The sequence below is a fragment of the Rhagoletis zephyria genome, unplaced genomic scaffold (genome assembly GCF_001687245.7).
Source record: "Rhagoletis zephyria isolate East Lansing unplaced genomic scaffold, Rhagoletis_zephyria_1.1 Rzeph_scaffold_01125, whole genome shotgun sequence".
NCBI lineage: Eukaryota > Metazoa > Arthropoda > Insecta > Diptera > Tephritidae > Rhagoletis > Rhagoletis zephyria.
The window spans coordinates 89,077-104,722 of NW_016158209.1; the positions used below are offsets into that span (position 1 = coordinate 89,077).

Here is a 15,646-nt window from a genome sequence, read left to right on the forward strand (position 1 = left end):
CAAAATGTGATCAAAATTTCGGAAACTAAAGGATATATCCAAAAATGGAGAACGCCATTTGGTTAGATTGGGTTGGGTTGTAGTAGCTGTTCTCATCCAGGTCCCTGATCTAGGCACACTTAGGCCTAACGAGCCGGCTATGGTACCGTTTATTTGGCACAATGTTGATTCAGAGCAAGTTAGTTTATCTAATAATAAAGTGGTATAGTTCGCGGACCGAGTCGGTGACAAAGAAAGCGTTTGCTGCTCTCGATTTCCTTATCGTCACGACAGGTATTTAGCTGCGACAGTATGGATTCGCCGTAAACATTTAGAATATTTAGCCTGGCTGCATTACTATTCGCTGGCATTTTACCATAAAGAGCAGTAAGGACAATATCAGGTACATTTTGCAGAGCTTTAGTTGGCATGAAAGGTAGCGCACCAGTAGTTAACATAGAAGATGTTATCTGTTGACTGCTGGAAGGAGCACCTCCGCACATTAAGTTCTATTGCCAAGAAAAAGACTAATGAATTTAGAAATGTCTACTTGTAGTAGGGCATTGATAATATTTAGCATCAGGAGTAACGTTTTTGAAACCGTATTCAATATCAAAAAGCATCCCGAAGCTTTGTTATAGATACCCAAAGCTTTCTCAATGTAAGTCACAATAGGATTCAGTACAGTTACTACAAAACTGCCTTTTCAGTAGGCCTGTTAGCAGTGAGAAAGCTCTTTTATTTAAAAATTGTCTGATCTACGAAGCCAATAATTTATTCACGAGTTTTTATAGAGAGAAAAGTGAGGCTTATAATCTAAAGTCCTTCTTGAGGCATGGTAAGCACTTACGCCACACATTGGTAATGAGGCCACGTTAATACAAGCTTCATAAATTACGGTTGTAAAGATGCCATCTAACTTATAATAAAGTCTTCCGATAAGTTAGGTACTGTAGTTCCCCCTAGAAAGTAAATGCCAGTCTGGCAACTGATTGCCAACGTGGGTGCAACTTGGCTGAGAGTATTCTTTACCAACACAACAGAATTACTTTTATGAAATGGTTTGAGCCGTTCAGAAGGTATTAAGCTTAGTTAAAGAGCTTTCTATTATCCGTGCTTGGGTAAGCTATTTCGCTGTTTCACCAATGTTGCTTCCTTTTTTCCCCTCCGGAAAGAAGAAGGCTTCGTTTTACTAAACGAGAGCTCCTATGAATTATCGTCATAATAACTTGGCTGAGCTTCAAGTTCAAGGTCTGCACAAGGAAATATTTTTTTAACTTTTATTTACTTAAATATTTTTTATTAACTAAACGAAATTGTTTTGAAGTACATTTAAATTAGTATTAAGAAAAGTCATTGGCAATATTATTAATTAACTAATATTAACTTCGACTAATTACATATGTATGTATGTCGTCATTCATTTGAATTCCAGTCTCATTTAATTTTATTTCATTTACTTGAATCAGACTCACTTGCATCTTCATCACGCACATGCAAATTTAAACAGCTAATGAAGAAGTTATCAATCGTATTGTAGAGATGCGGTAAAAAGCTGCTAATCGAATGGTTTTCATCGGTGTAGGACTGAAAATTAGATGTCAGAAAAATTAATGAAATGTTTCAAGTATACTTTTGTTCAACTGTATAATTCCAACTCACCATCTCGTCAAAAGGAATATTAGCTGTTTGCAACTTCTTAGCTAATAGCAGTGAGTTCTGGTAATGTACATTATCATCGGCAGTGCCATGGATCAGCAGAAGGTCATGAATGTTGAAGGTATCGAGCGAGCGAAACACGCTACTATTCACATAGCCGGCCAAGTTATCTTCCTCCGTTGGCAAACCCATATAACGCTCAGTGTAGATGGTGTCTAATATTGAATATTCATTTATATGTTCAAGAATCGTTGTAATCTACTCACCATAGTACAACCACGAGGTAACTGGCGCCACACTTACACCACACTGGAACACATTGTTGGTATCATACTCCAAAGTTTTCAATGTCATATAACCACCATAACTCCAACCCCAAATACCAACACGTTCGCCATCGACAAATGGATATAGAGTCTGCAGGTATTTGGTCACAAAGATCTGATCTTGTGCCTCCAAATCGCCCAAATGGTTATTGACACTGAAGAGTAACTTCTTTCCCTTATTGCCAGTGCCGCGTCCGTCAATAAACGCATAGATTACCTCACGATTGGTGGTAACAAATAGATTGAAGCCTGTGCTAAAAGCGCTTGTAACGCGCACTGAGTTGGGACCGCCATAGACATTAACAATCATTGGATATTTTTTGGTTTGATCAAAATTCGGTGGAAATTGTAACTTCACAGCTGCGAAAGAGCCATCGGGGAGTGAGACGTTCAAGTAGGTACTGTTAGGAAACAGCTTATTGGCAAAGTATTCACGGAATCCGTTGTTATTCTCCCAAACAGAAATTTCGCGATTAGTCTGAAAGAGAAGAAAAGAAAGAAGAGGTTTTATCAGACTTTTCTACTTATACCGGCCAGAAACCGAATTGCGCATTGCCTAAGTTGCAGGTTTCTCAACTATCTACGGTCCTCGACCAAGGCCTTTCTGGTCGAGTACTATTTTTTTCTCAGAAGTAGTCCGCAATTGGCGCTCCACTCTGTTTTTCGACGAGTCGGTCGGTGACGAATTTCCTGCAATATCATTTGGACCTAGTACAAATATTGGTCAAATCGACATAACTTCCACGGGCATAACTTCCATGGGCCCGTGAAAGTTTTTTTAGACATAATTTCCACGCAGATCAGACATAACTTGCATGGAAGTTTATTGATGACATAAATTCCAGGAAATCTCAAGGAAAATCAAATCATTATTTGGGACAAAAATTAATTACGATTTCAATGCAGCAATGATAATTTGTTTAAATTTTCATTTATATGATTTAACCTAGTATACAGGGTTTATTAGACCACCCGTCCACCCGCTCTAAAATGGAGAGAAATATTTTTTAATGAAAAACGCAAAAATATGACCTACCAAATCGGGGATGCTCTATCTTTTCGTCACATTACCGACTTCCGGTTTCGCCCGGATATGGGTTGTACTGACCGGAAGTCCCTTTTCTTTAGTGGGACCGATTTTTTATCCAAAGGTTCTTTGAGTCGCTGATTACAAAACTCGAAACACTCGGACGGTGTTATATTTAGCATGGCGTTATATGCTGCTGTAGAAGTGCTCTGTAGTGCCACGTAAAAGTAGCTCTACCAGGTAAAAACTTCCTCGAACTCTCATCTCTTACTTGTCCTTCAGAAAGTACTTCGAAGCAAAGTTAAAATGTTAATCATGCCTTTTACGGTATCCGACGGGTGCCATCCGCATGGATCTTATACTGTTCGGATTGTCATAAGCAGCGAGTGTGAAGAATTAGATTCGTGCGAATAAAATATGTCGGACCGCAATAGGCATGCATCGGAGGGAGGCCATTGGCACGAGGTTAATCCCTCTCACTCGCTTGATATGGCAGTACGAATCGGATTAGATCCGTGCCGATGACATCCTTCGGATACCGTATCTTTAATGTGATTTAAAAAATATAACTTAGGCCTCACTCTGTGCTATTAAAGTCCTACCATCAAGGCTTAGTTTACCTGTCTTTCGAAAATTCTTATAACCGAAGGGCCGGGTCCATTGCAGGCCAAAATATAGTAAGTCCGATTCGTGCTAAAAGAGACACCAGCAGAGCGGCAGACATTGCCGTCGGTATCGCGCAAATCACAGCTTAAGCAGTCATTGTTGCGGAAGACATGCTGTTGGAAGGGTTGATCCTTCAAAGTAGCCTGATAGTAGCTAAAAATAAATGCACACGCATTAGCATACCACTTCAGTTATTACACCTCTAGGTTCGCTTACAGCTCATCGGCAGCCGCAACATAGAAGTAAACCTGCAACACTGTAAAGTTTCCACGCGAAATCCATTCGTTCTTGCCCGTTGTCAAGTTCAAGTTCCACACCTGAACCCAATCATCAATCCAGTAGGTGAATATGCAACTGCTTTCCTCACAAGTGGGTGTGCTGAGCATTATCCAACCGTCGGGTTCTTGCAAACGTGTCACCTCACGGCAAACACCATCCACCGTGCACTCCTGGAATGAAGCCAAATTTTGACGACGATTCAGCCAAACCAACAACACGCGGGTGCCGTTGATCCACACAACGTTCTGTAAGACATGATCAGCTGTGACCACCTCCACCGGTGCTGTTATGTTAACCGGCTGCAGCTGTTTAGTGTCCACATTGAAAAGACGCAATGCCACCAGAGGATTGGGCGTGCCCACTTTGGGGTATTTCAGTTCGAGCTCTTCTGGATATTGATATTCAAGCAATGAGTTATTCACATATTTATCTTCGTACACTTGATACTTGAATGTCTTCACGTCGACATCGTTGAAGTAGCCGCTGATCAAATAAGTGCCATCTTTAGACCACCACGCGGCGCTGCCGCTGGAGAGCACCTCTTCTTCGTATACCCAATCGGGTATGCCGTTGTATATGACGCCTGTGACACCATCGCTGGTAAGCTGCAATTCCTCATCGTCTTCATAATGAACATGAACATTATTATCGTAGACATAGGCGAGACGATTTTTCGAAGGAGACCAGCTGCAAAACTGCAGCTTCTCACCGCCATGGATCTTCGTCTCATTTCTGGGTGGAAGAAGCGCTTGTAGTAAAATAAATTTCTCTTATAAAAAAAAAAAATATTATCTATTTACCTCGTTTCAATGTCCAGTAGCGAGTATTTAGCGATAACCGAATGCCTGAAAAGTTGTTCGACGTCGTAGCGTATGAGCAACTTGGTGTTGTCTGGCGAGAAGGTGATTGTCAAATCGGAAGGATACACTTCCTGTGTAGCAAAAATAAATTTAGTGAAAGATAGTTTGCAGATTTTAGGATGTGGACTATACTCACAAATATAGCTGGTGGCAAAATCAACGACAGATTCAGCGTAGCCACATTATATTTGTAAAGATAGCCATCAGCTGCTCGATAGGCGAATTCAGCATCTGAAAGTGTTTTTTTGTTTAATTAGTTATTAATTTTTATTGTAATTGATACTTTCATCGATTTGTGGTAAAAAAAAAAAACTCTGCTTCTTTCCAATCGGAATTTTCAGTGAATAAGTAGTTGCTCAATCTAAAAGAACTACGGAAATGGTCATTTCTCTTCACTGATTAGAAATCGATAAGATGGCATACTATTCAAATAACTCAGCTATATGACTGGTAATTTTATGGCCTACTAAATTGAGTTATATATTTTTATTCGTAATTGGAAAAAGAACATATGCTACGTGCCTGCCAAAGTAGGTATATTTTTTTTTTAATTTTTATAATTTTGCAATCTGATAGTCGATAAGGAGCTGACTCAAGGCTTAACATTTGTACACGAATTTCAATGAAAAATTCGAGTTAAATGCCGTTTTGGCCTACTAAACCAATGATATACTGATTTAAGCTGCTAAAATTCGATTAACGTCGAAAGGTCGGACTTTCATTTCTTCATTATAAATGCATGCAGGCCCTGTCAGAGAAATCATACCTGGCGAAATAAATTTTCATTTCAATTTCGACAAATCCGAGGTATAATTCAGTCAGGGACTGTCTGCTGATATAACACCGAATTAAGGCAAAAAATTTTATTCGGATATGTGGTAATCTTCGAAATAGCTGCTTAACTTACGGGTACTTCTACTGCTCAGACTGTTGCTTTTTTCTAAAATTTCACCATGATACTGTTGCTAATATCATAAAGTTATGCTGCAGCTGACAATTGCCACTTCATACGACATCGTTGTGTAAAATTCTACAGTTGCTTGCATCAAAATAGAATTGATGAAGCTAGTTTTTTTTAACTCTCTTAAAGCGCACCTGCTTGGTACGTGGTAGATTTCCTATAGGGTATTCACTATGCTTTTGGTGTTAGCTAATACTTATCCATGCTTCGCAGAGTAATCGCCTAAATCCAGTTCACCAACGCAATTCACCATGAAAATTAATGAGGCTAAATTAGGTGAATGTCAGCTAAGCTATTTTTCAAGTTCAATCACACAAAAAGTGTTGAATGAGATGAGTTCTATGCTTTTTGCTAACGGTGTCACAATCTTTCTTCCAAACAAAGTATGTTCGACAATTTTTTTTTTTTTTTTTTTTAATTGGAAAAAAAGTGAAGCACCGTCGATAAAACAAATTATCAAAAATCTGCGGGTTGTTTTAGCAAAAAAACAACATGACAAAATTTTTTCCAAAAACTTTTATTAGAAAGTTTGAAATTTTGATGAAAATTTGTAAATTTTTTTGTTAGATAACGGGCTATACTTGCATAAAAAATATCAAGCTTTGATTAAACAAAAGCAGACAAAATTGCTTAAATGTCCCATCACCGTATGTATACTCACAGCAATCAGCTATTAAAGAATTTGAATGACTCTTCCACTATACGAAAACTGATGAGCAAACAAAACTTATTATGTACTGAAGAATCTTATACAGCGTGAAAAGTATCGGACCGATTGCAGTAGTATTAGTTGTCACTTCTCTTTTAAGTCTGTCCGTTATCTTTGTTCTCTCTATCACTTGGCCTGGTACTAGCTAGCCTTTATATATATGGTTTTTTTTTACAGAATGAGCTATACTTTTATACAAGAAATATTGAAAATTAAAAAACCAAAATAGTCAAGTCTCTTCAAAATTTGAAAGTACTATCATTTTGTCGCGGACTGGTGGAACATTAAAAAATTATAGTCATTTAAAATTTTTGTGCAGTATAATCTAACTAGCTTATTCATGCACGTATCGATAAAATTTTATTGGTCCTAAATTATACAAAACATAGTTAAAATTATTGCATCTAAACATTTTTTATATAAACTTATGAACGTGTGAAAGATTAGATGAAATGGTAAGATTATAGAGTACAAACACATAATCACACATATACATATATACACATTAGGGTGAACCTTAAAAATATTAACATAAAACTTTTGTTCTACAAATTGAAGACATCCACGAAAATTTCAAAATCTTTAGGCGTCGCTACGTACGTTTGAAAAAAGTTTATTTATTTTTCTTTTTAATCGCGAAAATTCGAAAAAAAATCTTTACTTAAATTCTGATAAATCTTACATGTTATTGAATCTTTTTCATATAAATTCATAAACACGCTGAGTTATAACTATGCAAAGTCAAATTTTTTTCGGATTTTTGCGATTTGAAAAAAAAAATAATAAATTTTTCAACCCGTGGTAGCAACTCCTAACAAATGTTTTTTTAATTTTAAAAATTTCGTGGATCTCTTTATTCTGTTTGTAAAACAAAAAAGGCATGTCTATTATGTAGATATCTTAAGGACCACCCTAGTGTATGTGTATAAAAGTGTTGGCTGAAAGTGGCAAAGAAATTAAAGTGACTAATTAAACAGAATTGAATAAATTTTTCCACAAAAATATCAACAATTTCATTACTTGCCCTCAACTCGAAATATGTTTTCATTTTATGTAACTGAAAGACAAATCAAATTGACTGCCAACAAACACGCAAAGCCCATTTAAACACACAAATTTTTATTTCAAATGTAAAAACTGAAAATCAATTTACCATTAATCCAACTTCCGTTGAAACTACGCAAGCGTCCGCTGGCCGATAGCGCCTCATTCAATTCCCAAGGTACTTTTTCGCTCGCATCGCGCGGTGCATCCCCAAGATGACGCGCCTGTGTCGTACTTATAAGCGCCAACAGCGCAAATAAAAAATGCGTTTTCCAAATCATATTAGTTTTTCTTTGTTGAGTTTTTTCCTCCAAGCTTTCAATTGATATTATTTCTTGTTTGCAATTAACGTTTTCATTTATCGAAATAAATCACTCGGCGTGTAAGCGAGCGTGCACTGAACTCTTTGAATTTTAATTTTATGTAAATTTTGTTTGTATTGTAGGTATTTTGCGAACGAATAGTGAATAAAAAAAAATTACGTCAATAAAATAAAATCAATTATTATGCGAAGCGCGCTTAAGCACGCCAACAACAACAGCAACAAACACAACGGCCAATAACACCGACGATGCCTGGTACCCACTTTTTGTCTCCCCTAAATTTCACGAGTCTTACTTTGCGCGCACCACACAACCGTTGCACTTGACTGCCACCGCTCAACTGTGCTCCAACAGGCCGCAACAGCACTCTGAAATGATAAGCCACGATCAGCCAGCCACCCAATTGGCCTGCCAGACGTCGACAACGCCAACTGCGCCAACTGCTAGCTCGTAGGCAGCAAATCAGCGCTGTCGGCGCAGGTGAGCAATCGAGTTGATCGAGAGCCCACTGCAGATGCAAATATTTGACGTGGTAACTCTCTCGTCAAGCAGTCAACGTGCCGGCCACATGAAATAGTTACTCTTCAAAAAACAGAGATCCCATTATTTGCTTTTTTGATTGGCATGCAAATCAGCATTTCTAATTTACTTATTTACTTTCTTTAACTCATTCGATTCCATTAGCTCTTAAATTTTTTTATGGAGCACTCAGTTAACCAGCTAGCTCGAGCGTCTAAGCTAAGTTTTAATCAGATTTAACCTAACCAAAGTTACACCATGGACTGGCGCTTAAAATAGGTTCTTGGTTTTAATTAACTATTCAGTCATTTTAACTGAGTTATTAACAAATAATGAAATTATCTATTTTATATTTCCAGGTTTTAAACTTCGTCTATGCTCTTATTCTAAACATGTGGTGTTTTCAATAAAAAATCTTGATCATTAATATACTTTCGAACATCAAAAAATCGATGAGTAAATCAAAGACGATTCAGAAACAAACTTTATCTCCAATAAAAAATTTAAGACATTGGCATATAGTGAGTGACAAAATGATAAGGTATTAATAAGTTTTACCTTTCATTTTCCTTCAAACTAATTATAAATATTTTTATAAATACAAAGGTCATTCTATAAAAAAGATTATATAAATCTAAGTTTCAAACTGCAACAAAAATCTATCAAAATTTTGCACTTTTTATTCAGGATTTTTACTTTTCAGTCCAATCAATTCCAGCATAATAAATTACAAGTTGGAAGTGACTACAAAATTGCGTTGTTTTGGCATTTTTTAGAGCAACAGAAAGTCAGAACAACAGTTTTTAAAATGTTTATCCGTCTGTCTGTTTGTATGTTTGTACGCGCCTTACTCAACAGCTAATGCATGGAATTGAAAGCAGTTTCCACCGATGCATTGCTTTAGGTCTAACTTAAAATATAGAAAAAAAACTTAGAGTTGCCACCTGTTTGTAAATTTCAGATAAAGTAAATTAACAAGTTAAAGTAAATATTGAAGTATGACTGTAAATAAAAGGAGTTTTAAAAAGGCTTATAGCCGAAAATATTTGTGTGAAAGGTTGCCACCTTATATGGGTATTAAACTAAAATTGTTGGAAAAATTTACTACCGAAAATATTTTTGAGGAGAGTTGCAAATTAAATAAAATTAATAAAACAAATGAAATATTACAATACAGGCATCAAACTAAGTAGGTTTAAGAAAATTTACTGCCGAAAATATTTTTGAAGCGGGTTGCCACCTATTTGGAAAATTTAATTCATTTAAATCGATAACATAAACTAAACTATGGGTATCAAGCGAAAGTATTTGAGCTGCGGATATATTGAATTAACCTTTAGATAAAGCGTTCTTGAACCAGTTGCTGAGTTAGGTTGTTCTTCAACCAAGTTTTGAGATAGGTCGTTCTTCAATCAAATTCTGAGGTAGGGCGTTCTTGAAGAAAATTATGAAATAGGGCGCTTCCGAACCAGCTGCCGAGATAGGTCGGTCTTCTTCTCAGCCGTCGATATAGAATGAACTATATTTTTATATAAAAATATTGTTAAAATTGGTTTGAAAGAAAATAAATATGTAGTGTAAACTAACTTATAACTTATCATTATGCCAATCGCTATATGAATAACGCAAAGTTAAATATGGATGGCCTAAAAGTAACTGTTTTTTTTAGAGAATAAAATAATAATACTGAAATTGATTCGAATTTCGACATGAAAATTTGGCACCTTTAATACCTCAGTTAATAAAAATTTTCTTGTATTGCGATTTTTCGAAAATAGGAAGTGCCATTAATACTTCACTTTTTAAACCATAACAACAAAAAATGTACTACTACTACTACTATTTCACCCGAATTCGAGCTCACTTTTGTTTATTCGATTATTTAGAGGTATTACATACATATGTGCATTTACATTCTCATTTAAGTTTGTTATTAAATTTTCATACGCTCTTCTTCACACGCTATGGATCTCGCAAACATGCAGATGTGAGTGCATAAATATTATTTCCTTACTGCTCTGCTCAACTGCAAATGAAGGCCAGTGTCATCATGTAGAAAACCGCATTAAACAATTAACGGTCGCAGTGCAATTGTTTACTTCTCTGCTTTTCACTTCAATTCATTGAACCTTATCAATAGACAGTGGTAGGAAGAGAGAGAGATGGGCAGCAAAAATTTCACGGATATTAAATATTAAATTAAATGTTTATCAGTTACTTTCTCCATATCATAGTTCGAAGGAGGAAAAGGAATTGTAATTAGTCATGCGACTGAAAGGGCACTTTTTCAAGAATTTTTCTGGAAGAAGATTTTACTGAAAACAACTTCTTGAACAATCACATTTTTTGGGCCACTGTTCACTGAGTAAAGGTTTTGATAACATCAATGTGAATGCCAAAATTCCAAGTAAATGAAAGTCTACTCACAAAATGCTTTTATTGGTCTAAGACAAGGTTTCGAAATCATCGATCTAACTCTGTATCAGATTTGAGTTTATTTATAGTTCACAGAGCAAAGTTCAAGTGAGCAGATGTACATATGTACATACATACATACATACATACATACATACATTAGCGTGGGCCGAAATACCGCTTTTTTTAAATTTTGATTGGTAATTTTTAGTAAAAAAAAATTTATTAATTAATAATGTATTTATTAATTTTTATTTTTTGAGCACATTCAACTTTGATGGACATGGGCGAGCCTAAGATATTGACCAAAAATTGTCATCTTTCACACAGATTGTTTTTAAAGCATAATAAATCATAGTTTTGCTATTACCAATCAAAATTCTAAAAAAAAATAAACGGATTTTCGGCCCACGCTAACATAATTATATAGAAATAATAAGTAAATTTATTCGGAACCAAGCATTTATGAAAACACACCACACTGCTATTAATTTAATGAACCAATAATAATAGCGCTTTAACATTAATGGACACCGATAACAGTTCCTTATATTTTTTACTAAGAAAACAACTCCCTTAATTAGGCTATTCAGGTCGTAGGGCAAATATTTTTGAAAATAATAAAACTTTGACTTACCGTCCTTGATTTTTGGAATGTAAATATATAATTGCAATAATCGCATACACAACTACTCATAAACTAAACCACGGAATTATGCGAAATTATATAACTTCTTTATTAATCTATCATAAAATATTTTTTTAAATTGTTTAAATTTTATAAGTTTAAACAATTAGCTATAATAATTTTAATTACTTCTTAAATAACTTTATATACATTTAAGGCTATTGTACTTACTTTCAGAAAAAGATCCCACTTTACACAATTCAAAGTGTTAAATTTCTCCGAAAATGGTTTCACTTCTAATACCACATTCCGTTTGCCTCAGATTCTTTGTGAAAGAAACTAATTTTGCGGCCCTGTCTTCAAGACTGACTTATGTGCACCGCAAGGAATTGCCTATCCAACCCAATGATATTGAAAAGCCATTAAGGTACCTAAATCGTGGCATTTATATCAGCTATTCGGGACTCCGCCACACTGTGCGTGGTCCTCGATTTGGCATTTTTCCTAATTGAAAACATTTGGATAGGAAAAAACCTATCTAACATATACGTCATTTTTGTCACAATAATTTGTTATACCATATCGATGTCTGAGTGGAAGATCGACCTATCGCGGCAGCCAGTTCGAAAATGCCCTATCTCAGAAAACTTCTCAAGATTGCCCTACTTCAGAATTTGATTGCAGAACGCCCAATTTCAGAATTTTATTGAAAACACCCTTGTCTCCGAATTCGGTCCAAAAACGCCCTAGCTCAAACGAAAATACATATTTTATTCGGAAAGAAATTACAACTCACGGAGTTGCCATAAGGGTTGCATTCTTAGGTAAAGTTGTGTTTCAAAACTTGAAAAATGTTTTAGGGCCGGTTGTTCAATGTCTGGTTAACACAAATCGGACGTAGAAGCTCCGGTTAAATACAATGACTGCTTTATCGATCATATGTTATATGCATGATGCCGCAATTGTCGATAGTGCAGTGGTAGTGATAACATTGAACAACCGGCCCTTAGGGCCGTTTTCACCATCTCTGGTTAACACTAGTCCCCAGATAACCATTGTCACCGACGTTACCGACCCAATGTTAAATGAATGGAGTCAGTACCGTCGGTAAGGATATTTAACTGGGGATTAGTGTTAACCAGAGATGGTGAAAATGGCCCTTAGTGGTTTTTAATTTTGAACCGAATCGAATAATTTTGTTTTTTGGTTCGGTAGTGGCATTTCAAAATAAAAACGTTTGCGTTCGTGGTACGGTTCGAAGCCTGGCTCAAAAAGCAAAGGCTCAAACCGGTTGGCTGCAGCCCTGCTAATAATTACCTCAATATTTCAAGCTTGTTGTTTTCTTGATATTGTAGAAATTTGACAGTAAAAACTTGTACATATACTATATGTATTGCTTTTGACCGGCTAGTGAAGACCAACCGATTGTAAACATTTTTTTCATCGAACTCGCGATGTGGGCATAAACGTTCCAAATTTTGCGTAGAATGTGTTGCGCTTTCATAAAAAGCAACACTGCCGGATTTTATTGAAATTCGAATACACCAGGTAAATAAAATAGAAATGTACATACGCATGTAATATAGTAAAATATTTACCATTCTTTTAATATTGTAGCAGCAGTGATCTAGACAAAAGCGATCGTAATTCAGTGCTCTTAACGCATACTGACACTTTGACATTTGATTGAGGCCAACAACGATCATAAAGCCCTCGAGAGCAATGAAACGTACATGCCATTTCAATTTTGATTAGACACATACATACATATGTACATACATACATATGTATCCCGAACGAAAAATGAGATGCATGTCTTGTTGATGCCTTCCCATTATGTCCATGCTTATCTCGCGAGCATTTGCTTGCCTTTCTGATTTGAACGCTTGTCAAAAAATTGCTCTCAAATTCTTCATGCCAATCACTTTATTGTTTTTTCTCCGTAAATATGTACATATCATAGCTCGTATCCGGCGAATGCAATAGCAGGTATAAGAAAGTCAAAAAATTTCACAAAAGAGCAACGAAACTTATTTTCTTTAAAACATTTGAATGGTTTTCTAACTCAACGCATATTTCGAACTTCTACTATAATTATTCACTATTAAATTTGTATGCGCCAAGCGACGATAAATATGTACATATGTGCAGTAGGGTGGTCCAAAAATGCACGTTAAAATGTAAAGTCGGAATTTTAATGCTCCCACCCCCTAGGATTAATCGATGTCGAAAAAAGATATCCGTGCTTTTCGAAAAAAAAATAAAATTTTAGAAGTCGCTTAAAGCACTTAAGTTTTCCATGTATTTTATGTGGGACCAATTCCATCTCAAATCATGCAAACCGACTGCACCTATCTCTCCGAATCCCTTGAATTTTTAGTATATTATTCTATGTACTTGGAAAATAAGCGCATACGTATTTTCTTATTTGTCGATATCATCAAAATTACATGTTTCATGCACTTTTGAAAAATTACTCAACAATTTTCGATTCTCACCAATCGAAATTTTTTTTGTTCTTACTCGAATTTTAATGGGTATTTGAAAATAATTATTATATATCTACTCGATGCTATGGTAATGTTCCATCGATCTGCCGCTTTTAAAGTTTTTTTTTTTACAAAATTTTTTTCAAAAGGCCATTTTTTGGCATTTTTTTTAAGATAGCTTGCCGCAGTATGTACTTATATTTTGATATATTTAGCATTTAGGTTATTTTTGTTTTTTGAGAGATTTAAAAGAAATTAAAAATATACATATATTTTAGCCAAGTCAAGTCAGCTTAGTAAATAGGGGTAAGCTTACAATAATTCGCATTGAGCTGAAATTTGGTACGAATGTTGGGAACGCCTTTATAAACGAAATGTGAAAAAGTTCCATCGATTCCACATCCGCAAAAAGATTCATTCGAAGTCAAAGGTCAGATAAATTGGTGTTATATTTATTTTGAAAAATTCTAAAAAAAACAGGTGCATGTTTTTCGGTATAAAAAAAATCCTAATTAATTAAAATTCCGGATTTACTTTTTTTTTGGACCACCCTCACGTGCATGCATATCGCTGAATTATCTACTAAAAGAGTTTCATATAGAATTAGCGTATATAACTGCGACAGTTTTACTTTTTATGAAAGACTATCAATTTCTGTCTATCAAATGTTCTATCAAATTTTTACTGCACGACTTGTGTAGTGTTCAGCAGAAAATAAGTCCACTGGTATTACTGAACAACGACACAATACGAAAAATATCGTTATTCCCTATAAAAGCAACACAAACCGATCACAATAAATGTGCGACATGTGCCACTGTTCAGTAGTAAGGGTTGCCTACTCGGATTGGTAAAAAGTAAGCAAATGTCGATTTTCAAGAAAACGGTTAAGAAAAAAATTGCCTTTAGTTCGTGTGTTATTCCCTTGGGACCAGAACAAGGACCTCTGTTCCTATGGGGGAAATATTCGAGCATCTTCCAAGCTGAAGTATATGCCATCTATCTATGCGCGGAGACAATCATGAGTAGAGGGTACAGAAATGAGAGAATTATAATGCTGTCAGGCGACAGTCAGGCGGCACTCAATTCTCTTCTATCCTATGAAGTCAAATCCTCGTTGGCCCTTGAGTGCATTGAGAAGCTAAACTCCCTTGGCAGACACAATAGCATCATGTTAGCGTGGGTACCCGGCCATATGAGAGTGAAAGGTAATGAGGTGGCTGACTGTCTCGCTAGAGAGGCGGCAGTCATCACTCCAGTTGACTCACAGTCTTTGATGGGAGTAGGTCCCAATACTATAAATGAGGAGCTTAGGAGAGAGAAGTACACACTAAGGGATTTAAACTGGCGCAGTTCGGAAGGAATGCGCCGGGCAAATAGTACACTGGGAAGGTTTAACAAGAAGAGAATCCAACGCTTAATGGACATCCCAAACGACAGGCTTAGAATTCTAACAAGTATCATTACAGGACACTGCAGACTAAGGGGCCACCTATATAAGTTGAGGATATGATCTAATGATCTTTGCAGGTTCTGTGACTTGACCAGCGAGACACCGCTTCACATTCTCACTGAGTGTGACGCAGTCTGCAAAAGACGTGAGATGAGTCTAGGCTCTATGTGGCCACAGCTTGAGCACATCCACTGCCTCTACCCCCGAAGTCGCTATTGAACTTTCTGAGGGATCTGGGCTTAGATGAAGTGTTGGGAAGATAAGAGGGCACCATAAACGTCTTTTGGTTTACAAACAAAACATGAACAT

General features: G+C 36.1%; 1 protein-coding gene across 1 annotated transcript; it reads right to left on the bottom strand.

Moving 5' to 3' along the window:
- Positions 1-1,292: 1,292 nt before the first annotated feature.
- On the bottom strand, positions 1,293-8,239 carry LOC108362859 (venom dipeptidyl peptidase 4). Its single transcript, XM_017616004.1, has 9 exons — positions 8,097-8,239; positions 7,620-7,914; positions 4,933-5,027; positions 4,737-4,867; positions 3,874-4,668; positions 3,612-3,810; positions 1,905-2,442; positions 1,642-1,853; positions 1,293-1,566 (listed from the first exon to the last, which is right to left on the bottom strand). The coding sequence occupies exons 2-9, from the start codon at positions 7,789-7,791 to the stop codon at positions 1,432-1,434; spliced, it is 2,277 nt and encodes a 758-aa protein (XP_017471493.1). The 5' UTR covers positions 7,792-7,914; positions 8,097-8,239; the 3' UTR covers positions 1,293-1,431.
- Positions 8,240-15,646: the final 7,407 nt, after the last annotated feature.